Source organism: Artemia sp. Qi Xiang Cuo, chromosome 14 (genome assembly GCF_049724085.1).
Source record: "Artemia sp. Qi Xiang Cuo chromosome 14, ASM4972408v1, whole genome shotgun sequence".
Classification (NCBI taxonomy): Eukaryota; Metazoa; Arthropoda; class Branchiopoda; order Anostraca; family Artemiidae; genus Artemia; species Artemia sp. Qi Xiang Cuo.
In genome coordinates, this window is record NC_142807.1 from 23,623,736 (window position 1) to 23,650,931 (window position 27,196).

Genomic DNA, 27,196 nt, shown 5'->3' on the forward strand with positions numbered 1-27,196 from the left:
GTTTCAATAATGCTTTCCCTCTCCGCCAAATATCAAGAAGAAATAGTTTAAAGCCGATTAAACCTTGGATATCTTCTGGATTGCTGGTATCAATAAAAAAAAATCTGTTATATAAGGCATACTTAATGCATCCATCTGAAGTTAAATTAGCTGAATTTCGCAGATACAAAAATCATTTAACAAAAATTTTAAGATCAGCAAAAAGTCATTACTTCGCCGAAGCATTTGTTGAAGCAGAAGGGTCCCCCAAGAAGACATGGGAAATAATTAATAAGTGCTTAGGAAAACATAAGACCCATGATCTTCCTGATGAATTAATAGCTGAAGATGGAACTAAACTGGCTACAGGGAAAGTGGAAGTTATCAATGCATTAAATATACACTTTGCAAAAATTGGCGAGGAAACCGCGTAGCTGCTGGAAACAACCTGGCCCGTCATCTGGATAATGAAACTGGAGAGGACTTTCAATCATATCTACCCCCGTTTCTCAATTGGTTCATTTTTCTTACTCCTGTAACCCCAGATGAACTTTTACTTACAACAAACCTTTTAAAGAATGGATCTTCGGAAGGGATCGATGGGTCATTGACTAATCTGATTAAGTGCATAGCACCAAATATTGTAAACCCGCTTTTCCATGTGTTCAACCTCTGTTTTAAAACCGGAAGATTTCCTTCTTGTTTCAAGTCTGCAAGAATTATCTCTTTGTATAAAGGAGGAGACCCGAAGAACCCAACAAACTATCGGCCGATTTCGATCCTGTCTACATTTGGGAAGTTGCTTGAAAAGTGCCTATATAACCGTATAGTCAGCTTTCTAATGAAATCTAAATTTTTTAGTCTGATGCAATTTGGGTTCCGGAAGTCTCACTCTACTGAGCGTGCTATTATGGCAATGACTCAGTTTGTTCACGACGCCCTCGACAAAGGTGATATTCCAGCTACAATTTTTATTGACATTAAAAAGGCATTTGATACGAATTCCCATAAAATATTGGATACTAAACTTGATAACTGCGGCATAAGAGGCCCAGTTAATGATTTAGTAATGTCATACCTAAAAAAACCGAACTCAGTTTGTAGACGGAGGTGATACTTCTTCCTCATCAGTATCTCAATCTCAGTCAGTCGGAGTCCCAAAAGGCTCTATTTTGGGTCCACTCCTATTTCTTATCTATGTTAATGATATCAGTAATACCATCAAAGATACTGGCCTTGACATATTATTTGCTGATGACACAGCATGCAATGTCAGCAGCCCCGACTCTAGATCTTTGAAGCTTATGTTGGAATCAGCACTGTCGAGGCTTATCTTATGGTTTTTGAAAAATATATTGACTATTAATTGTACTAAGACAAAGTTCATCATCTTCTCTCGTACTGGGAAAACAGCACCGGAAATTATGATGATTAATATTCAAGGCCTACCCATTGAAATTGAAAGAGTTGATGATATTAAATATCTCGGGATAATACTGGATTCAAGTTTATCATTTAAAAGACACGCAATTTATCTTCGAATGAAACTGGCAAGAAATATTGGTATGATGAATCATCTGAAATTTGTTCTGCCGTTTTTTGCCCTGAAATCATTCTCTAGTGCATTCATATATAAATTACTGTCCCATTATTTTTTTGAATACTTTTAAAACTCATATTCTTCCTCTTCAGAGGCAACAAAATAAAGCTCTGCGTCTATTGAAAAATTGGATGCCTAGCGCGTTTTCTTACCCTGGTAAATCGTCAATAAAAATTATGTATCAAATTTTAAATATCCTTCCACTGGATCTTTCCCCTTCATTCCATTCTGTTCTTTATATGATTAACCACGTTCAAGGTCTTTTGCCTGAGTGTTTTTATTTGCAAAATAATTTTTTTCAGGGTGATAATCGGGTTTTGCATGCATATTGGACCCGTGGCAGTTCTGTTGTCCGTCAGTCTTTAATAAAATCTGAAAGGTCCCGTTTTTCACCAAGGCATAGTATTATATATAATTGGAATAAATTTCATAGTTTTATTGATTTGAATAATTCATTGGTTAATAATAAAATTAGATTAATTAATTACTTAATCAGTAATTATTAATTTGATTTATTTTCTGGGGTGGATGCTCCTCATTTCATTTTATTTATTGGGTTACTTTGATTTTTTGCGGATTTTGTTTGTTGTTACCGTACGTAGAGTTGAAGAGCAATCTTTTTATTCCGGTATCTGGAGATAGTATTAGTTATTTATTGTTGAGTGTATATAAACCCACACACGAGTTATTCTCACTGTGGGTAATTAATTTGATAGTTTTGTCAAATTTTTTTTATTGATTAATAAAGAACTTGAACTTGAACCTTAGAATAGTCACTTAATGGATCTTAGGACCAGAAGTATTGTTTAGTCCTACAAATAGCAGAAAACACCGTTTTTGTGGTATGATTTTTTTATTGCTTATAAAGGTCAGTAGAACTTTCAGTTTCCTATCTAATGAGCCTTCTCCCAATATTCTAGAACCTATGACTTGGTTATCCCCGGGGAAAAGATAAACAAACAAATAAAACGCATCTATGATTATCCTTCTTGGAAAAAATACAAAATTTCACGTTTTTGTAGATAGGGGCTTAAAACCTATACAATACCGGTATCTGATATACTGAAATCGATGGTGTAGTTTTCATCAAAATTAGTAGTCCTGAAGGGGGTGTTTCACTCTTTTGAAAATGAGGTAATTTTTCTCAGGCTTGTAGCTGTTTGTGGGTAAATTCAAACTTAATAAGTTTTTTTTTAAATTGGAATCACCATAAAAAGCCAATTCTTTTAAAGTATGGTATTGCTACCAAAACTCCTTTTTTAAGAGTTTTGATTACTGTATGCAAAAATTGTTCTTTATACACCTAGTTTTGTAACAATGAAGTGTTGAATTTATAAAGATAAAGATAAAGTAATATTTTCATTTCAACTTGGTTTCCCCTCTTGAGAATTTCCCTGACAGTGCTCATGATGTCTTCTCTCTCACCATATAATGGACCAGCAAGCATGTGAATGTTTTATTTTATTATATTATTATTTCATTAAACATGTTCTGTTGCAAGAGAAGATTTATCACCCTGCAGCACCCATTTTCAGGCTTAGTTTGAACGACGGGAGATGAAAGATTAATTTCTATCTTCTCCCCGCTCCTGACTCTCTTCCTTGTTTGCTAAAGGTTCGTGGAGAGTTAGAAAATCCGAGTATAAAAATGTAATTTTTGAGATATCAACTCTACATAGTGACCCACTGGCCCTCTTCCATAATAGCTAAACGCGTGATTCCTGTCTCTGTAAGTTTAGAACACCATCTCTAACATATCATCACAAACAAGGCAATGTGAAAACAGTATACAAGCTTCTTAATGCTGAGGATACCATTCCTGGCCTTTTACATCCAGACAATTCAAAGAGAACTTCTGTTTACCCTCAGAAATTTGTCTGGAAACAAGTAAACACCAGACTAAGGAATAAGTACTCTCAAATAGAGTTGTCAACTTGTGGAACTCCCTCAATGGAAAAATAGTTACCTATACCAGCGTTGATGTGTTTAAGTCATCATTGGAGAGGGGGTGGTCATCATTGAAATTGATGGACACATGATTTGCCCTATTGCTAGCAAGTGCAATTTAAGGTAAGAATACATCAATATACATAAATTGGTCAAACATAAGGTGAACCAACTGTTTTAGATGCATTTTTAAAATAAATGTCATTGTTAAGTGTTCGTCTTGATCGACTATGTGAATCTGGTATTACCATAAATTGGCAGAACTGCCTCTTAGCCTGTAAAGCTTAATGTATAGTTTTCTGATCATTTTAAAGCAGCTGGTTGTCTATGAATTTTCACTTGATAGCAAATTGGCTCTCTTTGGGTCAAAATTGTTAAACGTCACTTTGCTATGCTACTATCTTTTTGGCTAATAAAAAAGGGCACTAGAACTTTTAATTTACGTTCCAATGAGCCCTTTCCTGATTTTTTAGGACTATTGGTTTTAACAACAACATCTGGGAAGAAAAAGAAGAATCTTCCATATCATCCGAATTTTATCAGTATGTGCACTTCCAATGACAGTGCAATAATGCAACATCAAAATTCTCCTGTCTTGCATACCTCCCCCCCCTTGTTTAAACAGAACAACATAAACCGGTGTTTAGGCGCAGCTGAAAATTAAAAAGTAATATTGTGCAAGACTTAATAGCTCAGCGGTAAGAACATTTGCCTGTGGCTGTAGTTACATAGGTTCGAATCTTAGATAAGACAAATTTTGTTTTAGAAACAAACTCGTTTTCAAAATAGACTATAATGTCGAAATAGTTTTTTTTTCGAAAATCTATGAATATAAGTGAAACTATGGGGTGGGGATCAAAAGGGTTTGGACTTTACGTAACTTAATCTTTTCAACTCGTTTTCCCCAACTCAGCAGCTTTTTTCATTTATGCATTTGTAGCCTAGATCAATTTGATATCTATGTTATGTAAAGCCCAATCCGTTTTGCGGCCCTTGTTTTCACTTAGATTCATAGATTCTTGAGGATCAAAAAAAATATTTTTTACTTTTTATTCCGTTTTAAAAGCGAGTTAAAAAAGCTTTTATTATTTTTACATGGTTGGAATCACTGTAAAAAGCCGATTAATGTGACGTATGTATTGTTTTCAAAACTTTTGGGCTTTTTGGTTACTATTAAGCCAAGCTACTCCTTACTTGCAGTTACAACTGATTGTGAAACCTTGGTTAGCTTTATGATTTTATTTTGTTGTTGTGTTGTTCTTGAAGCTAGGGCAAATAAAAAACACTTTACATGAAATACAAATCGTTTACAGTTTAGCACAAATGACGCTTTAGCCTTTAGAAGGTTTAGAGGGGTGGAAGTGCTTCTCTCATTTCTTGTAATTTCTGTAATTTTTAGGTTTGATTTGATTATCCATTAATGTCTGTTTTTTTTTTAAGTTTAACTTGTTCATTCATTGTAATTTGCGTTTTTATAAAGTTCGAATTATTTAGTGACTTTACTTCTACTCACTTTAGGTTTTAATGTGGCTCTTTTCTTTTCTTTACTTTGAAAAAATTGCTTTTGGAAAAAGTCTTTTTTTTAAGATTAATTCCCAGAAGAAGCAGTGTATTATAAACTTATGTATTACTATCTTACTCAGACATAGGTCCTCCTACTCATAAAGGTGTACATATTTTAAATTGTTGCACTTTTTATGTCTGCGTGTCAGTGTCTGTCTATCCTAAACTTCAGAAATGTGATGATATCCATCCATCTCCACAGTTAATTTTTTTTTTTATTTAGAAAGTGATTTTCAGCTATGACGACGTAAAAATTTGTCCCTTTCCTTTATTCCTTAACAAGATACTTGGCAAGGGTACCTACAGGGGATACCCATAGAGGACCAAAATTTTTTGTGGGGCTGGGTGGCGGTTTCCTGGCATAGATACCTCTCTTTTTCAATCCTCGCCCCAGTCAGAACGTTTTGAAAGCTTCTTCGCCCCCTCTAAAAAAAATTTCTGCCGACATTTTTGGATGAAAGTGAGTTGTTACAGTACAGCTGTGGAAATATAAAAGGCATTATGTGACATACGAGTCAAAAATGAATTATAAATCGATTCTACTAATATATCAAATTTTATAATCCACTCAAAGCATATTAAAAACAAATTCCGACCAGTTTTGCAGACCAAAAAGCGTAAAATGCACAACTATTCACAGCCACAAGGATTGTCGCAGAAGTTCTACCATAAGATTGGCCAAAAAGGCATGATTGGAGCTCGAGAGATATGGAGGCATATTTTCCAAAACAGTTTTTTGCTTCTCCTGAACATTTTGGAAAATGTCACACGCTTTTTCGTATTTCCTTAGTCGAATGGCTCCATTTACTAAATGAAAACATTCAGTGGAAGATGTTTGTAATTTAAAACGAATATTATACTTTCGGACTTTTTCCTTTTTTGTAGCCTTGAGGTTGACAAATCTAACCATCAAATAAAATCTGTCACCAAACTAGATACAAACTAAACCAGGCAAAATTTGGGACAATTATCATTAATATTATCAGGCATGAAGACCTGTTCCACTTGAGTTGCTATATGGCAACATGTAGGACGAATTAATAGGAACAAACTATGCATTCCTTCAATTGTGAAATGTAAAATGAAAATTCAAAGCATTAGAAAAAACATAAATTCTGGTTCTAATATATTAAAATTTTTTCCCTTTTTCTTGCAGATGGAGCTCGAGCTTCCCATATTTAAAGTGTTTGAATCATGTGAGGCAACATTGCCATGGCAAGATCGCCGGGATTACAAATTTCCAGCAAAGAGTGACAAGTTAGCTCAATTAGGAACGAGTTTGAAATCGCCTGTTGAAACCACTGGTAATACTTGTAAATCTCCAGAAATAGCCAAGACTGTACCAGAAATCATCCCACGCCGTCCAGTACCCAGGTTTTATCACACCAATCAAACACAGAATCGAGATGTTTCACCCAAGGAAGCAGAACTTCTCAAAGATGAACAAAGATCTAAAAATAAATCAAAGATGAAGCCAGTTTCGCCAGTCTCTAAAAAACCAAGTGCATTTTATTCTCCAGCCTCCTCGAATAGCATTGTTGACAATTCAGAAGAAGAATTTGCTGAATCCTGTAAGACTCGAACTATTGAGCATCTGAGCTTAACTCCGAGACGTTCACCTAGGGCTCCACAGCCTAATCCACTTACTCCAATATCTACTTCTGCAACTAGAAAAATTTTGCAGGACTCGCCAAAAAAATCCTTTACTCCTGTTTCAAGCACATTCTATAAACTGCAGCAGAACCCAGTATCACCATCAGTGATTCGAAAAATTCTTGATGAAAAATTGAACAGATTCAAAAGAAAACGATCTAGCAGCTTAGAAACAAATCGTTCCCGCAGTTCATCTTCTTCATATAGACACCATCCCCCTAGTAAGAAAGCCAAGGTTGGGGTAAACCGTGGTGTAGGTCATAGCATTAAAAAGTTCGTTCCATCTAAGAAAAAATCACCACAGATAGAGAAAAAACGTCCAAAGAAGACCGACAGCGATTTGCAAACCTATATTGTCGTTCGAAAGTCAAGTGAAATGAATGTTGATGATTCACCTGGCGAAAAGAGGTTTTTCAAGAAGAAGTCCTCTCCCTCCTCCACTCCAGGATCTATTGTTGATGGTTTCACTAAAAACTCCAAGCTGAAGTAAGTTTTCAGTTTTCAATATATTAAGTACTTCTTAGAGGGGAGAGGGTAGTCTGAAGGCCCCATTCTCTCATGGCATTTTGGAAAATTTTTGCATAAGAGCATGCATGTTTTACTATTTTGACCTTCCCACTTTTAAAATCGTCTAATACCCCTCTGGTGCTAAAGTTTGGTCCAGTGTGTACACGGGCTTTGTTGCTTGTTCTTCATATTTTCCTATTCTTTGGTAACTTCACTGATGCTTTCCATGCCTAACTAGAAGGATTGTCAACAAAGGATGAAGTAGAAACAACTCAGGTAAACAGGGGACGAACAGGTATTCTCAATAGGTATTCAGATAACAGGGGTATTCTGGGGGGGGGGTATGAATAGTATGTAGATCAAACCAATGTTTATATTCATTATATACAACACTTCTATGGTGGTTAGATTCAATCACCCTGTAAGAAAAAAATAAGGAAAAAATGTACATCTATGACCTTTGTTCTTGATAATACAGGGAGTTTTTAGATAGAGGCTGGAAACCTTCACTGTACAGCTCTCAGACATGATGAATTTGAGGATGCAATTTTTGTCGTGATTGCTCTCCTTGTCCAGTTTTTTATGCCATTTTTTAAGATTACGTTTATAAAGTTTGTTTTGTTAATTTTAAACTCAAGAAATCTGACATATTTAAAATTAGCATGAAAAGCAAACTCTTTTGAAGTCACTACGAATGGTTTAATTTGATTTTATATTCTACTGCGTGATTTCAAGCACTATTGTAAAATAGGATTAAAGAAATAAATAGATTACTGTTTTACTTATTATCATCGGTTTTTTTAATTTTTTTTTAGCTTGACTTATTGTATTACTTGGATAATTGTTCTTTGCCTTAAAGTACCAAGGACCCCTAAAATGAAAACTAGTTCATTAAATTGGTCAAGTGGAAGCTTACACAGCCATATATGTCTTAAATAAGTGTGAAAATCGATAGGAGGAAGATCGTCATACATACTGTATTCCATTTGTTTACACACTGTATTCTATCAGGAAAGTTTGTAGCCTATTTTAAAAATAAAGAACGTGTGGTGATAAACAGTGTAAAATGAGCAAAAACAATAAATCAGCATATAACCTTAGAAAGTGTTATATTCTTGATTGTTCTGGTAAAAAAAAATCGGTACCTAGTTCAGCAAAGCTCATTTCTTTGAAAAATAAATTTAAGTAATGCTTCTTGAAAAGAGCTTGGCTAGGCTAGTCCTAGTCTCGATGTTACTAGGATTGTTGACACTCCGGGATCTATTAACCATGAAGTAGTTTAGAGGTAAACATTAATGGCTCTAAAAGAAAGCAGTAAGATCTACCCTATTGGTCGTTTTTCACACTCAATGACTTCCTCTGATACCTTGTGTAGGTTAAGGTAAGATGCCTAGTAGGCGGTGTGATTTGCTTGAATATTTTGATATAAGTCTACCTCATAGTTATTATATAATAGTAGTACATACTTTTTATGTTTTTTTTTATATTAGAATTTTAAATTACTTTGACAAACAGCATAAATTACTGTCTTGCCATAACATAACAAATTGCATTCAGAGCTGTTCAGAGGGAGGGGGAGGGGCAGGGCAACCAAGGTCACTTCTTTGGGTGGCAAGGCAGAGGGATTGCCTGTTTTGATAAAGATTTTTTTTTTTGATTTGGCTGTGTTTGCTTATATTTGAGTCAGGAGGGGTGCAACCATGGGCGTAATTAGCATCTTGTGTAGATGGGGGCAGCCGCTTCTGGGATGGCGGGGGGAGGGATCTTACTAATACGTCCCGAGGTCCTTTGAATAAAGGTCTTTAGAAACTAGTCATTCTATATTTCTCTAAAACTCGGCCTTTAACATTTTCCATGTTCTATTTTTCCTGCAACGGTATAATATAAGAGACCCACTATCCTAATTCCAATTTCCAGAAAACATAAACACCACAAAAGCGATTTGACACAAATCACATTATCGTTAGATAACAGCTTCTTCTAAGAATTCAGTTTAAAAGTTCACAGTTGGACAAAATTAAATATCAAAATTGGTATAGGGGAGACCGGCCCACATTTAGCCAAAGCAAACAGTTTCAATACAAAAACCCATGGGGCTGCTGGTGGATTATATAAGCTCTGACAGATGGCCGTGTATGTTTTTAAAATGTCTGACCTTAATTAATACTTTTGTCAAAAATATCAGATTGGATCAGGTTTTATGGCGATTAACTCTGGAATGTTGTTTAGGTTTGTCTGAAAGCCTACGCTTTATCACGAACACTAGAAAACTCATGTTGTAATCTAACATTGTATTCTCTTATTATTTGCCTGTTTTTGGCAGCTTCCAACTCGTGCCATCTTCACCAGTTTGCTGTTAGTATTTTCTCATCCTGTGGGATAGTGAACTCCCATGTTCGGCCACAATACCCAGGGTAAATTCTACATGCGGTACCAAGGTGTCCAAAAGTGGGCTATGCTTGTAAAAGCTGTGTAAACAGCATATTTAAAGGTTGAAGGCAATCTAAAAAACCCAAAATTGTGTTAATTCTGGCGTTGTTTAATCCTGTCAGAACAGTAGGTGAAGTGAAGTTCTATTTTTTCCTGTTAAATTTCATTCAAGATAAAGTTATTAAAAGTAAAACAGAAGAGAATATAAAGAAAGGTGGCTGTGATCCAGAAGAAAATATAATAGCAGTTTTTTCTGTCTTATTATACAAGAAGTCAGTTGGATTCTCTGGTGTCCCTAGTGGAACGCAGCAGGACTACATAAATAAAAGTTGAGAAGCTGAATATCTCTCTAAAAAGTCTGGACCTGAATTTTTTTTACACCCATTTACAACACATGAAAAATATTTACAGAGGAACAAGAAAAAAGACTAAAAACTTACTTGAAAACGATAGCTGATATGCTTTCGACTGTATTCCCCTAGAAGCGTGTAAATTTGCATACACTTATGCCATTATTAAGAGCATAAAAGTACCAGATAACGGAACTGCAAAGGCAGTGGAGGAATTACAGGTAAATATTGGTACCGTGGTTTTATGGATTGCCTTAAAAATCTATCAATAAGAACGCCAAAAATTACAAGCCTGTGACGGACAACTGCTTTCAACTGTCAGTGTAGGAGCTTTCTTTAACAACCTGGAGCGAGGCCTATATAAACACATGTTCAGATCACAAGACATTTGAAATTTTCACGAATCAGGTCTGAAAAAATCCACAAGCCTGGTAAAATCATTGCACAGCAAGGCCAGAAGTAAGCAGGGAAGATCACATCAGCAGAAACAGGTCAGTTGCCAACGATTTGTGCTGGTGTTAATGTGTTGTGAACACAGTCCCTCCTCTACTTATTTCCCCACAAAAATAAGTGTCTGGAAATTTTACTCAGGGGAGCTTTACCAGGAATCATCACAATCAGCTCAGAAAATACTTCTGGCTGGATGACTGCCTCTCATTCTTTGCTTTATTTGCAGCAATTTATCAATCAAGTCAAACCCAAAAAATCAACCGGAAAAAAATATGAAAAAGTCAGAAGTGCTCACTGACACCCCCACGAAAGAATGCATTACTGCTACGATAAAAGCTGTATCTGCCAAAAAGCCCTAGTCCTGGAACAGAAGAAAGTCAGACAAGTCAAAAGACTAAAAAGCAAAAGGCGTGTCTCTCGCAACAAGAGTTACAGTTAGAGTGACGATTCTGACGTAGATGATCCTGTATACAACAACTCTTCAGACCCCAACATAGACATTGAAGACAATCCCCCTACCAGCAACTTCTAATTTGACACTGAGAAAGTCAAGGCTGGTGATAACATTCTGATTGAGCTGAAGAGAAAGAAAGGGACTTCTGTTCATAATATTATCATTATCAAAAAGTAGCAACTGAAGAACTTAAGGTCCACTTTTGGAAGGAGACTGGAGCAAGAGACTCTGCACTAACTGACGAGATGGAGAGTGTCTTAAAGACAGAAGTTGAAATAAACCTGCCACCACTGAAAGGTAGAACACCAAGATTAGCGGAGCGGCTTACTTTGGGTGTTGATCAGTCAAGGTATAATTTGAAATTAATACTCTTTAGTTTTTTTTTAACCTTAATGAAATTCATTTTGTATTTTTTTATGCTGATCATATTCTTTCTTAATTTTATAGCCGAAAAACAAACTTTAATGTTCCCCTGGTCACTTTTCTTTTTCTTTTGTTCGGTGGCCAAACGTAAGCCAGAGACGACCGAACCAGTGCTGGGGTGGCCCAGGTTTGGCACTCTTGACCACTTGGATAGAAAGGCATCCAGGTGGAAAAATGGTGGAGTATTCTAATTGTCTTTTTCAGGATGGTATTGAATGAGTTACCTTTGCTTTGGCATACTCAGCAACTTCTTATCGCTTGAATCAATTCATGGAGAATTAAACAAGTCAACATCGGCCGATCGTGGGTCAGTCTCCTATCCATATATCGGACCGAAAATCAATATTGAAGATCGAAACGTAAACGTTGATAGCGCAAACGATATTTGGAAATTTCTGTTTATTTCCAGCTTTTTTAACCATCTACCAGGTAACATCTAACAAAAAATTACAACATACAAAAAGTTTTCGCGAACATCTATCGTAAATTTGACGTTCTCGGGGGGGGGGCAGCTGCCCTCCCCTGCCTCTCCCCCCCCCTCCTTCCCTATGCCCATGAGTGCAACGTAATTATATTTTCCCCAGGCATTACTAACTCTAGGTATAGCTCTGATTGCATTTGAATAGCAGATGGTATATCATTCTGGGTCATTTCAGAAGAGATTTCTACTTGTTTGAATAATGAAAAAGTTTGACTCACAATACAGCAAGAAGGCACAAATTTCAGATCCTGCAAGTCTTGACAAGAAATATTTCAAAAGTTTAATAGTTCAGTATACAGCTTACTCTTGTACTAGAAGCTAGTTTAAATTAGCATAAAGGCTCTTGGTGATGCTCTGTAAAAATTATTTTACATCAAGTAGTTCTTAGTAGAAAACTGTAAGTAAGAATTTTTAATAGAAACTAATACATAAAAAAGAATTGCCTTTCAATGCTGATAAAAAAAAATATACAACATATAAAATTCATCAAGTTTAATGGTGCCCATAAAAAGCTATAAGCTTGACAAAATTTGACTGACTTTCAAAGACGAAAAAGCACCCACATGAAGTTAAGCAATCTTAATGAAAATCACACCCTCATATTCAGCATGTCAGAGAGCCCTGTGGTAAACATTTCAAACTTTTATCTTATTTATGTTTTTCCCAGAAGAAAAATTATGGATGAATGTTTTTTTTTTATTTGTGTTTTTGTTTTGTTTTCCCCATAAGTGATTGCATCAGACCAGTGGTTCTTGAATATTGGATTAATTTAAAAAAACTTTCCACAAAATAAGTTTTTCAAGGAAAAGTAAAGAACTCCATTAAACAAAAAATGAGCAAAAATAAAATCAAATAATCTACCAAGCGTGAAACTACCACAAATCAGCATCGATAAATAAATGAAACCAAAAACGGACAGAAATTACAATAAATAACCGAGTCAAACTAGCGAGGAGAAATTAACATAAGTTGGGCGCAAAACCCCTATGCCTTCCCAAGGCCAGAACAAAATTTGGACTTTACTGAAAAAATACAAATGAATGTGCATTGTCAGTTTAATATACATATACTGATATTTAGTAATCAAAATGTTAAAATTATTTAATTTATTAAATTTATAAAAGTAAAAACATTTATATTTTTTTTCAGTAAAGTGCAAATTTTGTTCTGGCCTTGGGAAGGCATAGGGGTTTTGCGCCCAACTTATGTTAATTTCTGCTCATTTTGAGTTTGACTCGGTTATTTATACAAATACACAAATAGTACTGTTTAAATCATACCTCCTCTAGTTGACCTGAAATGGAAAACTTGATACCATTCGCTAAAAAATCTGTTTGCTTTCTTTGATAGCTTGGAAACATTTACGCTATTTTGATTTGGTTAAATTTTAACAGCAGAAATGGGAGGGTTGGCGTGGGAGAGTGGGAGTTGAAGGGGGATTAGTTGCCCTCAAATCACTTTTGACTATTAAAAAGGAAATCAGCCCTTTCTGTTTTCAATAGAATGAGCCCTTTTCGAAGTTCCCACGACAACTCCTTCGATACGAAGTACCCTCGTCTAAACAACAACAACAGCAAAAAATAATACGTTATACTCACCTCGATCTTCAATCACTTTCGACTAATAAAAGGGCACTAGTCCTTTGAATTTCCAATCGAATGAGCTTTTTTGAAGTTTCTACGACAACACCTTCTTTAAAAACCATATATGACCCCAGGGTATAACTTCAAACCCTTGCCCTTAGGGCTGTGGGGGAGTGTCCTCCTTAAAAACATTATTTCTATCTGGTAATCAACTACGCTGAACAAAATGGCCATCTCAAAATTTTGATTGGATGTGTACTGGGGAATGATGGGTGTGGGGTTGTTGTTGTTGCCATCCAATAACTTTTGACTATTAAAAAGGGCACTAGAACTCTCAATTTACTATCGAATAAGCCCCTTTTGAAGTTTCTACGACGACCACTTCCATATAAAGTGCCCAGCTCTAAAAGAAAAAAAAATAATAAATAGCACATTGTGCCAACATCGTCCTTATATGCCCTCATGGCATAACTTAAAACCCTGGCCCCAAGGGTTGTGGGGGAGTGTCCTCCTCAAAAACATATTTTCTATCTGGAAATCAACTAAGCTGAACAGAATGGCTATCTCAAAATTTGGATTGGATGTGTTTGGGGAAATGATGGGCGTGGGGGGGGGGGCTAGTTGCCCTCCAATCATTTTCGACTATAAAAAGGCACTAGCCCTTTGAATGTCCAATCGAATGAGCCTGTTGTGAAGTTTCTACGACAACACCTTCTATAAAAACCTTATATGCCCCCAGGGCATAACTTAAAACCCTTGCCCTGAGGGTAGTGGGGGAGTATCCTCCTCAAAAACCTATTTTCTATCTCGAAATCAACTACGCTGAACAAAATGGCTATCTCAAACCTTTGATTGGATGTGTTGGGGGCAATAATGGGCGTGGGGGGGGGCTAGTTGCCCTCCAATCACTTACGACTGTTAAAAAGGGCACTAGCCCTTTGAATTTCCAATCGAATTAGCCTTTTTTTTAAGCTTCTGCGACAACGCCTTTTATAAAAAAACCTTATATCCCCCAGGGCATAACTTAAAACCCTTGCCCCTAGGGTTGTGGGGGAGTGTCATTCTCAAAACCATATTTTACATTTGGAAATAAACTACACTGAAGAAAATCGATATCTAAAAATTTTGATTGGACGTGTTTTGGGAAATTATGTACGTGGGGGGGGCTAGTTGTCCTTCAATCACTTTTGACTATTAAAAAGGGTACTAGCCCTTCGAATTTCCAATTGAATGAGCCAGTTTTGAAGTTTCTACGACAACGCCTTCTATAAAAACTATTTGCCCCCAGGGAATAACTTAAAAACCTTGCCCTGAGGGTTGTGGGGGAGTGTCCTCCTCAAAAACACATTTTCTATCCGGAAATCAACTACGCTGAACAAAATGGCTATCTCGAAATTTTGATTGGTTGTGTTTGGGGGAATGATGGGCGTGGGGGTGGGCTAGTTGCCCTCCAATCATTTTCGACAATTATAAAGGGCCCTAGAACTCTCGATTTCCAATCGAATGAGTCCCTTTTGAAGTCTCTACGACGACCTCTTCCATATGAAGTGCCCTGCTCTAAAGTAAATAAATAATATATGGTACATTGTGCCAACATCGTTCTTATATGCCCGCAGGGCATAACTTAAAACCCTTGCCCTGGAGGGCTGTGGAGGAGTGTCCTCCTCAAAAACATAATTTCTATCTGGATATCAACTACGCTGAACAAAATGGCTATCTCAAAATTTTGATTGGATGTGTACTGGGGAATGATGGGTGTGGGGGGGGGGGGGTTGTTGTTGCCCTCCAATCACTTTTGACTTTTAGAAAGGGCACTAGAACTCTCAATTTCCAATCTAATGAGCCCCTTTTGAAGTTTCTATGGCGACCGCTTCCATGTGAAGTGCCCAGCTCTAAAGGAAAAAATAATAAATAGTACATTGTGCCAACACCGTTCTTATTTGTCCTCAGGGCATAACTTAAAACCTTTGCCCCGAGGGTTGTGGGGGAGTGTCCTTCTCAAAAATATTTTCTATCTGGAAATCAACTACGCTGAACAAAATGGCTATCTCAAAATTTTGATTGGATGTGTTTGGGGAAATGACGGGCGTGGGGGGGGGGGGGGGGCTAGTTGCCCTCCAATCATTTTCGACTATAAAAAGCCACTAGCCCTTTGAATGTCCAATTGAATGAGCCTTTTTTGAAGTTTCTACGACAACGCCTTCTATAAAAACCTTATATGCCCCAGGGCATAACTTAAAACCCTTGCCCTGAGGGTAATGGTGGAGTATCCTCCTCAAAAACCTATTTCTATCTCGAAATCAACTACGCTGAACAAAATGGCTATCTCAAAACTTTGATTGGATGTGTTTGGGGGAATAATGGGCGGGGGGGGGGGCTAGTTGCCCTCCAATCACTTACGACTGTTAAAAAGGGCACTAGCCCTTTGAATTTCCAATCGAATTAGCCTTTTTTTAAGCTTCTGCGACAACGCCTTCTATAAAAAAACCTTATATCCCCCCAGGGCATAACTTAAAACCCTTGCCCTGAGGGTTGTGGGGGAGTGTCCTCCTCAAAAATATATTTTATATCTGGAAATCAACTACGCTGAACAAAATGGCTCTCTCTAACTTTTGATTGGATGTGTTTGGGGGAATGATGGGCGTGGGGGGTGGGCTAATTGCCCTCCAATCATTTTCGACTATTAAAATGGGCCCTAGAACTCTTGATTTCCAATCGAATGAGTCCCTTTTGAAGTCTCTACGACGACCTCTTCCATATGAAGTGCCCTGCTCTAAAGTAAATAAATAATATATGGTACATTGTGCCAACGTTGTTCTTATATGCCCTCAGGGCATAACTTAAAACCCTTGCCCCGAGAGTTTTGGGGGAGTGTCCTCCTCAAAAAGATATTTTCTATCTGGAAATCAACTACGCTGAAAAAAATGGCTATCTCAAAATTTGGTTGGATGTGTTTGGGGGAATGATGGGCGTGGGGGGGGGGCAGTTGCCCTCCAATCACTTTCGACTATTAAAAAGGGCACTAGCCACCCCAATTTCAAATCGAATGAGCCATTTTCGAAGTTTCTACGACAATTCCTTCGATACGAAGTGCCTGTCGAAGAAAAAAAAACACATTGTGGCCACATCGTTATTTACTTAGGCAGCGCTTGCGCGGCTGCCTATGATTAGGGCTCATTTGGATGGAAATTGGATTTTCAGTGTTTTTTTTTAGTGATTAAAAAGATTGTGCAGTCACCAAGCTCTGATTTATCCCAAAGAGGATCAGGTTTGCCATTAATTCTCAATTCTGTGAAAGGACATCAATTTATGAGCTTTGAAAAATACTATTAATCTTCTCAGTTGTAAAGAATGTAAAGCTGCACTGAGAGGCATTTGTAGGCTACTTGAAAAGTAATACAGTTTAGTCCATATAAGAGAAACACTAAACATAGGCAATTATCGTCTTAACTACGTTGATTTACAAATAGTTGATTTACAGAAAATTCTGTGCAGTGACAAATGATTATGCATCAGCTATTATAAAAGATGGTTGGTAGGCATTGTGTAGGGGGAAAGGGCTCATTCGATTGGAAATTGAAAGGGCTAGTGCCCTTTTTAATAGTCGAAAGTGATTGGAAGGCAACTAACTCCCTTTCCACACCCACCATTTCCCCAAACACATCCAATCAAAATTTTGAGATAACAATTTTGTTCAACGTAGTTGAAAGTTCCCGAAATTTGATTTTTATGGATGACTACCCCCCCCCCCCAGCCCTCAGGGCCCGGGTGTGACGTTGTTCCCTGGGGGCAGATAAGGTTTTTATTGTTCGCGTTGTCATAGAAACTTAAAAAGGGCTCATTCGATTGGAAATTGAAAGGGCTAGTGGCTTTTTTAGTAGTTGAAAGTGATTGGAGAGCAACTAACGCCCCTCTCACGCCCCCTTATCCCCAAACACCCAACTAAATTTTGAGATAGCCATTTTGTCATACGTAGTTGAAAGTTCTGGAAATTAGGTCTTTGAGGATAACAACCTCCCTCACAGCCCTTAGGGTAAAGGTTGTAATTTATGCCCTGGGGGCATATAAGGTGTTTATAGAAAGCGTTGTCGGTGAAACTCATAAAGGGCTCATTCGATTAGAAATTGAAGGGCCTAGTGCCCTTTTTAATTATCGAAAGTGATTGGAAGGCTTGACATTTTTATAGTGAAGATCTATGTGGGTATAATGTATTATTTTTTTATTTTTTAGACCAGGGCACATCGTATCGAAGGAGTTGTTGTAGGGACTTCGAAAAGGGCTCATTCGATTGAAAATAGAAAGGGCTGATGCCGTTTTTAATAGTCGAAAGTGATTGGAGGGCAACTAATCCCCCTCCCACGCACACTAGGGTGGTCTTTGGCATATTGGAAAAACTTTTTTTTATTTTTTTTTATGGGACAGAGTCTGAAATGATTCCATTCTGATTGTAGGCCTAATTGAACAAACATTTTAACATTATTTCAAATTTCAGTGGTCCCTACAATAACTATTAGGAATGTATAAGCGAACTTTGATAAAATAAAACACGCAATAATGCCGCTTAATTAAATAATATCAAACATGACTGTTGAGTTGCTGTATGCAAAACAGAAAATAAGTGAATCACAATAGTGTCCAGCAATAGTAATTGTGTCCAGTCACTTCAATTGCCAAACTACACAGTTCACATATGGGCTTCAGACTGGTCCATCAGTGTCTTTTTGGTTCAATCACTAATGCTGTCAGTACTCCTTGACAACTAGCAACAGGAACTGTTTCTGTTCTTCAGATGTTGTGTGCAGTTTGTTATAGTCATCCATCAGTGCAACACCACGTTCGGCAATGTCATTGATTACCCTCATGCTCTGCACTATATTTTTAACTGCCTGGTAGTCTTCATCAATTGACCACAAATCAATGTTCTTAGTTAGGAATGATGAAGGCAGTCCAGTAATGGTGAAGAATATGTTGGTATTCTGCGTGAGAAAGTTTTCTAACTTCTTCTTCCCCAGTCTCAACGGGTTCAGTTATTCTCTTCAGAGGGTGCTCTGCTCTTGATGTTTGCAGAGCCGTAACCATATATTGTTTGGTGTCATATGATACATTGTCGTCAAAGAAGGCAAGGGCCATCAATTCCTCTGATAAATACCATAGGTGTCAGTAGAAAGGGGGGTGCTACTCCGAGCAGGAGTCCATATATGGGCATAGAGTCCCTAGGGAGATGGTTTTCTCACTGAGAATGAAAAAACAGGATTTTTCTCACTTGAAAAAACAGGAATTTTCTCACTTTTATGGATGTTTCTTAGACGGTTATGAGTGTTGGTCAATTTATTTGATGTTTTCATGGATGTCAACATCATTTTATGTCTGTTTTATGGTTTTTGTCAGTGAGAATGAAAAAAACATGATTTTTCTCACTTTGATGGATGTTTCATGGATGTTATCACTTTGATGGATGTTTTCTTGGATGTTCTTACTTTGATGGATGTTTCTTGGATGTTATCACTTTTATGGATGTTTCTTGGATTTTATCACATTTATTGATGTTTTCTTGTATTTTCTAAATTTTTTAGTTTTTTCTTGGATTTTATCACTTTTATGTATTTTTCTTGGATGTTATCACTTTGATGGATGTTTCTTGGATGTTCTCACTTTGATGGATGTTTTTTGGATATTCTCACTTTGATGGATGTTTCTTGGATGTTCTCACTTTGATGGATGTTTCTTGGATGTTCTCACTTTGATGGATGTTTCTTGGGTGTTCTCAATTTGATTGATTTTTATTGGATGTTCTCACTTTGATGGATGTTTCTTGGATGTTCTTACTTTGATGGATTTTTCTTGTATGTTCTCACTTTGATTGATGTTTCTTGGATGTTCTCACTTTGATGGATGTTTCTTGTATTTTCTCACTTTGATGGATGTTTCTTGGATGTTCTAACTTTGATGGATGTTTCTTGGATGCTTATGAGTGACACATAACACGTGACACGTGACACATGACACATGACACGTGACACGTGACACATGACACAACACATGAGACATGACACATGACACGAAACATGACACATGACGAATGACACATGACACATGACATAAGAATGACGTAATCGACTAGGACAAATGGATTTTCTGAGAAATTGATTACATAATCAGTAGAACCCTATCAGAAGGTCATGACGGGGGTCCATATATGGGCATAGAATGACGTAATCGACTAGGACAAATGGATTTCTGAGAAATTGGTTACATAATCGGTAGAACCCAATCAGAAGGTCATGACGGGAGTCCATATATGGGCATAGAATGACGTAATCGACTAGGACAGTTGGATATCTGAGAAATTGATTACATAATCGGTAGAACCCTATCAGGAGCTCATGACGGGAGTCCAAATATGGGCATTGAATGACATAATCGACTAGGACAGTTGGATTATTTTAGTAGTTTTTTTAGTCGTGGTTTACCTTGTCAAAGTTACATTCTCTTGATTTTTCAAAGTTCATTTTGAATTTCTTTCATTGAAATGCAAGAGTTGGATTATTTCAGTAGCGTTTTGTCGTGGTTTACCTTGTCAAAGTTACATTCTCTTTATTTTTCAATGTTCATTTTGAATTTCTCTCATTGAAAAGCAAGAGTTGGAATATTTCAGTAGCGTTTTGTCGTGGTTTACTTGTCACAGTTACATTCTCTTGATTTTTCAAAGTTCATTTTGAATTTCTTTCATTGAAATGCAAGAGTGGGATTATTTCAGTAGTGTTTTGTCGTGGTTTACCATGTCACAGTTACATTCTCTTGATTTTTCAAAGTTCATTGTGGATTTCTATCGTAGAAATGCAAGACTTGGAATATTTTACTAGTGTTTTGATATGATTTACCCTGTCACATTTACATTCTCTTGATTTTCTAAAGTTAATTTTGAATTTCTATCGTTGAAATGCACTAGTTGGGATATTTCAGTAGTGTTTTGTCGTGGTTTACCTTGTCAGAGTTACATTTTCTTGACTTTTCAAAGTTTATTTAGGTTTTCTTTCGTTGAAATGCAAGAGTAGGAATATTTCAGTAGTGTTTTGTTGTGGTTTACCTTGTCACAGTTACATTCTCTTGATTTTTCAAAATTCATTTCGTTTTTCTTTGATTGAAATGCAAGAGTTGGAATATTTCAGTAGTGTTTTGTCGTGGTTTACCTTGTTACAATTACATTCTCTTGATTTTTCAAAGTTCATTTTGGATTTTTTTCATTAAAATGTAAGAGTTGGAATATTTCAGTAGTGTTTTGTAGTAGTTTACCTTGTCATAGTTACATTCTCTTGATTTTTGAAAGTACATTTTGAATTTCTTTCATTGAAATGCAAGAGTGGGATTATTTCAGTAGTGTTTTGTCGTGGTTTACCATGTCACAGTTACATTCACTTGATTTTTCAAAGTTCATTTTGGATTTCTTTCCTTGAAATGCAAGAGTTGGAACATTTCAGTAGTGTTTAGTCGTGGTTTACCTTGTCATACTTACATTCTCTTGATTTTTCGAAGTTCATTTTTGGATTTCTTTCATTGAAATGCAAGAGTTGAAATATTTCAATTGTGTTTTGTTGTGGTTTACCTTGTCACACTTACATTTTCTTGATTTTTCAAAGTTCATTTTGGATTTCTTTCATTGAAATGCAAGAGTTAGAATACTTCAGTAGGGTTTTGCCGTGGTTTACCTTGTCACAGTTACATTCTTTGGATTTTTCAAAGTTCATTTTGGATTTCTCTCGTTGAAATGCAAGAGTTGAAATATTTCAGTAGTGTTTTGTCGTGGTTTACCATGTCACAATTAAATTCTCTTGATTCTTCAAAGTTCATTTTGTATGTCTGCCGTTGAAAAGCAAGAGTTGGAATATTTCAGTAGCGTTTTGTCGGGGTTTACCTTGTCACAGTTACATTCTCTTGATTTTTCAAAGTTCATTTTGAATTTCTTTCATTGAAATGCAAGAGTGGGATTATTTCAGTAGTGTTTTGTCGTGGTTTACCATGTCACAGTTACATTCCCTTGTTTTTCAAAGTTCATTTTTGATTTCTTTCATTGAAATGCAAGAGTTGGAATATTTCAGTAGTGTTTTGTCGTGGTTTACCTTGTCACACTTACATTCTCAAGATTTTTCAGAGTTTGTTTTGGATTTCTTTCATTGAAATGCAAGAGTTGGAATATCAGTAGTGATTTGTTGTGGTTTACCTTATCACACTTATATTTTCTTGATTTTTCAAAGTTTATTTTGAATTTCTTTATTTGAAATGCAAGAGTTGGAATATTTCAGTAGTGTTTTGTCGTGGTTTACCTTGTCACAGTTACATTCTTTTGATTCTTCAAAGTTCATTTTGGATTTCTCTCGTTGAAATGCAAGAGTTGAATTATTTCAGTAGTGTTTTGTCGTGGTTTACCTTGTCACAGTTACATTCTCTTGATTTTTCAAAGTTCATGTTGGATTTCTTTCGTTGAAATGCACGAGTTGGATTATTTCAGTAGTGTTTTTTCATGATTTACCTTGTCACAGATACATTATCTTAATTTTTCAAAGTTCATTTTGAATTTCTTTCATTGAAATGCAAGAGTTGGATTATTTCAGTAGTGTTTTGTCGTGGTTTACCTTGTCAAAGTTACATTCTCTGATTTTTCAAAGTTCATTTTAAATTTCTTTCATTGAAATGCATGAATTGGAATATTTCACTAGTGTTTTGTTGTGGTATACCTTGTCACAGTTACATTCTCTTGATTTTTCAAAGTTCAATTTGGATTTCTGACATTGAAAAGAATGAGTTGAAATATTTCAGTTGTCTTATTTTGTGGTTTACCGTGTCTCACTTACATTCTTTTGATTTTTCAAAGTTCATTTCGGATTTCTTTCATTGAAATGCAAGAGTTGGAATATTTCAGTAGTGTTTTGTCGTGGTTTTCCTTGTCACAGTTACATTCTCATGATTTTTCAAAGTTCATTTTTAATTTCTTTCATTGAAATGCAAGAGTTGGAATATTTCAGTAGCGTTTTGTCGTGGTTTACCTTGTCACAGTTACATTCTCTTGATTTTTCAAAGTTCATTTTGAATTTCTTTCATCGAAATGCAAGAGTGGGATTATTTCAGTAGTGTTTTGTCGTGGTTTACCATGTCACAGTTACATTCCCTTTGATTTTTCAAAGTTCATTTTGGATTTCTTTCATTGAAATGCAAGAGTTGAAACATTTCAGTAGTGTTTAATAGTGGTTTACCTTATCATACTTACATTCTCTTGATTTTTCAAAGTTCATTTTGGATTTCTTTCTTTGAAATGTAAGAGTTGGAATATTTCAGTAGTGTTTTGTTGTGGTTTACCTTGTCACACTTACATTCTCTTTATTTTTGAGAGTTCATTTTAGATTTCATTCGTTGAAATGCAAGAGTTGGAATATTTCACTAGTGTTTTGTCGAGGTTTTACCTTGTCACAGTTACATTTTCATGATTTTTCAAAAAAGTTCATTTTGGAATTCTTTCGTGGATAAGCAAAAGTTGGAATATTTCAGTAGTGTTTTGTCATGGTTTACCTTGTCAAAATTACATTCTCTGATTTTTCAAAGTTCATTTTGAATTTCTTTCGTTGAAATGCATGAGTTGGAATATTTCAGTAGTGTTTTGTTGGGGTTTACCGTGTCACAGTTACATTATCTTGATTTTTCAAAGTTCATTTTGGTTTTCTTTCATTGAAATGAAAAAGTTGGAATATTTCAGTAGTGTTTTGTTGTGGTTTGCCTTGTCACACTTACATTTTCTTGATTTTTCAAAGTTCATTTTGGATTTCTTTCATTGAAATGCAAGAGTTGGAATATTTCAGTAGTGTTTTGTCGTGGTTTACCTTGTCACAGTTACATTCTTTTGATTCTTCAAAGTTCATTTTGGATTTCTCTCGTTCAAATGCAAGAGTTGAATTATTTCAGTAGTGTTTTGTCGTGGTTTACCTTGTCACAGTTACATTCTCTTGATTTTTCAAAGTTCATTTTGGATTTCTTTCGTTGAAATGCAAGAGTTGGAATATTTCAGTAGCGTTTTGTCGTGGATTACCTTGTCACAGTTACATTCTCTTGATTTTTCAAAGTTCATTTTGAATTTCTTTCATTGAAATGCAAGAGTGGGATTATTTCAGTAGTGTTTTGTCGTGGTTTACCATGTCACAGTTACATTCCCTTGTTTTTCAAAGTTCATTTTTGAATTTCTTTCGTTGAAATGCAAGAGTTGGAATATTTCAGTAGTGTTTTGTCGTGGTTTACCTTGTCAAACTTACATTCTCTTGATTTTTCAAAGTTCATTTTGGATTTCTTTCGTTGAAATGCAAGAGTTGGAATATTTCAGCAGTGATTTGTCGTGGTTTACCTTATCACACTTATATTTTCTTGATTTTTCAAAGTTCATTTTGAATTTCTTTCGTTGAAATACAAGAGTTGGAATATTTCAGTAATGTTTTGTCGTGGTTTACCTTGTCACAGTTACATTCTCTTGATTTTTCAAAGTTCATTTTGTATTTCTCTCGTTGAAATGCAAGAGTTGAATTATTTCAGTAGTGTTTTGTCATGGTTTACCTTGTCACACTTACATTCTCTTGATTTTTCAAAGTTCATTTTGGATTTCCTTTGTTGAAATGCAAGAGTTGGAATATTTCAGTAGTGTTTTGTCATGGTTTACCTGGTCACAGGTACATTCTCATGATTTTTCAAAGTTCATTTTGAATTTCTTTCATTGAAATGCAAGAGTTGGAATAATTCAGTAGTGTTTTGTCGTGGTTTACCTTGTCAAAGTTACATTCTCTGATTTTTCAAAGTTCATTTTGAATTTATTTCATTGAAATGCAAGAGTTGGAATATTTCAGTAGTGTTTGGTTGTGGTTTACCTTGTCACAGTTACATTTTCTTGATTTTTCAAAGTTCATTTTGGATTTCTTTTGTTGAAAAGCAAGAGTTGGAATATTTTAGTAGCGTTTTGTCGTGGTTTACCTTGTCACAGTTACATTCTCTTGATTTTTCAAAGTTCATTTCGGTTTTCTTTCATTGAAATGCAAGAGTTGGAATATTTCAGTAGTGTTTTGTCGTGGTTTACCGTGTCACATTCTCTTGATCAGTTACATTCTCTTGATTTTTCAAAGTTCATTTTTAATTTCTTTCATTGAAATGCAAGAGTTGGAATATTTCAGTAGCGTTTTGTCGTGGTTTACCTTGTCACAGTTACATTCTCTTGATTTTTCAATGTTCATTTTGAATTTCTTTCATCGAAATGCAAGAGTGGGATTATTTCAGTAGTGTTTTGTCGTGGTTTACCATGTCACAGTTACATTCCCTTGATTTTTCAAAGTTCATTTTGGATTTCTTTCATTGAAATGCAAGAGTTGGAATATTTCAGTAGTGTTTTGTCGTGGTTTACCTTGTCATAGTTACATTCTCTTGATTTTTCAAAGCTCGTTTTATATTTCTTTCATTGAAATGCAAGAGTTGGAATATTTCAGTTGTGTTTTGTCGTGGTTTAATTGGTCACAGTTACATTCTCTCGATTTTTCAAAGTTCATTTTGAATTTTTTACGTTGAAATGCAAGAGTTGGAATAATTCAGTAGTGTTTTGTCGTGGTTTACCTTGTCAAAGTTACATTCTCTGATTTTTCAAAGTTCATTTTGAATTTCTTTCATTGAAATGCAAGAGTTGGAATATTTCAGTAATGTTTTGTTGTGGTTTGCCTTGTCACAGTTACATTTTCTTGATTTTTCAAAGTTCATTTTGGTTTTCTTTCATTGAAATGCAAGAGTTGGAATATTTCAGTAGTGTTTTTGTCGTGGTTTACCTTGTCACTGTTACATTCGCTTGATTTTTTAAAGTTCATTTTGGATTTCTTTAGTTGAAATGCAAGAGTTGGAATATTTCAGAAAAGTTTTGTCGTGGTTTACCTTGTCACAGTTATATTCTCTTTATTTTTCAAAGTTCATTTTGAATTTCTTTCATTGAAATGAAAGAGTGGGATTATTTCAGTAGTGTTTTGTCGTTGTTTACCATGTCACAGTTACATTCCCTTGATTTTTCAATGTTCATTTTGGATTTGTTTCATTGAAATGCAGGAGTTGGAATATTTCAGTAGTGTTTTGTTGTGGTTTACTTTGTCACACTCACATTCTCATGATTTTTCAAAGTTCATTTTGGATTTCTTTCATTGAAATGCAAGAGTTGGAATTTTTCAGTAGTGTTTTGTCGTGGTTTACCTTGTCATACTTACATTTTCTTGATTTTTCAAAGTTCATGTTGGATTTCTTTCATTGAAATGCAAGAGTTGGAATATTTCAGTAGTGTTTTGTCGTGGTTTACCTTGTCACAGTTACATTCTTTGGATTTTTCAAAGCTCATTTTGGATTTCTCTCGTTGAAATGCAAGAGTTGAAAAATTTCAGTAGTGTTTTGTCGTGGTTTATCATGTCACTGTTACATTCTCATGATTTTTCAAAGCTCATTTTGGATTTCTTTCATTGAAATACAAGAGTTGGAATATTTCAGTAGTGTTTTGTCATGGTTTACCTTGTCACGGTTACGTTCTTTTAATTTTTCAAAGTTCATTTTGAATTTCTTTCGTTGAAATGCAAGAGTTGGAATATTTCAGTAGTGTTTTGTCTTGGTTTACCTTGTCAAAGTTACATTCTCTTTATTTTTCAAAGTTCATTTTGAATTTCTTTCCCTGAAATGCAAGAGTTGTAATATTTCAGTTGTGTTTGGTTGTGGTTTACCTTGTCACAGTTACATTTTCGTGATTTTTCAAAGTTCATTTTGAATTTCTTTCGTTGAAATGCAAGAGTTGGAATATTTCACTAGTGTTTTGTCATGGTTTACCTTGTCACAGATACATTTTCTTGATTTTTCAAAGTTCATTTTGAATTTCTTTCATTGAAATGCAAGAGTTGGATTATTTCAGTAGTGTTTTGTCGTGGTTTACCATGTCAAAGTTACATTCTCTTCATTTCTCAAAGTTCATTTTGAATTTCTTTCGTTGAATTATGTTTTGTTGTGCTTTTCTTTGACACAGCTACATTTTCTTGATTTTTGTTAGGTTAGGTTAGGCTAGATCAAGTTAGGTTAGGTTAAGTTAGGTTAGGTTAAGTTAGGTTAGGTTAGGTTAGCTTACGTACGCGCGCGTACGTAGGCTAACCTAACCTAACTTAAAGCACAACAAAACATATTTCAACGAAAGAAATCCACAATGAACTTTGAAAAATCAAGAGAATGTAACTGTGACAAAGTAAACCACGATAAAACACTACTGAAATATTCCAACTCTTGCATTTCAACGAAAGAAATCCAAAATGAACTTTGAAAAATTAAGAGAATGTAACTGTAACAAAGTAAACCACGGCAAAACACTACTGAAATATTCCAACTCTTGCATTTCAACGAAAGAAATCCAAAATGATCTTTGAAAAATCAAGAGAATGTAAGTGTGGTAAGGTAAACCACGAGAAAACACTACTGAAATATTCCAACTCTTACATTTCAACGAAATAAATTAACAATGAAATTTGAAAAATTAAGAGATTGTAACTGTTACATTTTAAATAAGTACAAAACGCTACTTAAATAATCCAGATCTTTCATTTCAATTAAATAAATTCATAATAATATTTGAACCTCCATTAGAATTTAACTGTTACAAGTTAAACCTCAAAAAAAAACTACTGATATAATCAAACTCTTGTATTTCAATGAAAGAACTTCAAAATAAACTTTGAAAGATTATGAGAATGTA

The 27,196-nt window shown here is 35.4% G+C and overlaps 1 protein-coding gene across 3 annotated transcripts in view; it reads left to right on the forward strand.

The window, feature by feature from the left end:
- The window catches only part of eco (Establishment of cohesion), a 67,116-nt gene that overhangs the window by 18,306 nt on the left and 21,614 nt on the right, over positions 1–27,196 (forward strand). For all 3 annotated transcript variants that reach the window (XM_089099724.1, XM_089099725.1, XM_089099723.1), the window contains exon 2: positions 6,245–7,227. In XM_089099724.1, the coding sequence (XP_088955850.1) occupies positions 6,245–7,227 (983 nt within the window). The remainder of the gene's footprint in view (positions 1–6,244; positions 7,228–27,196) is intronic.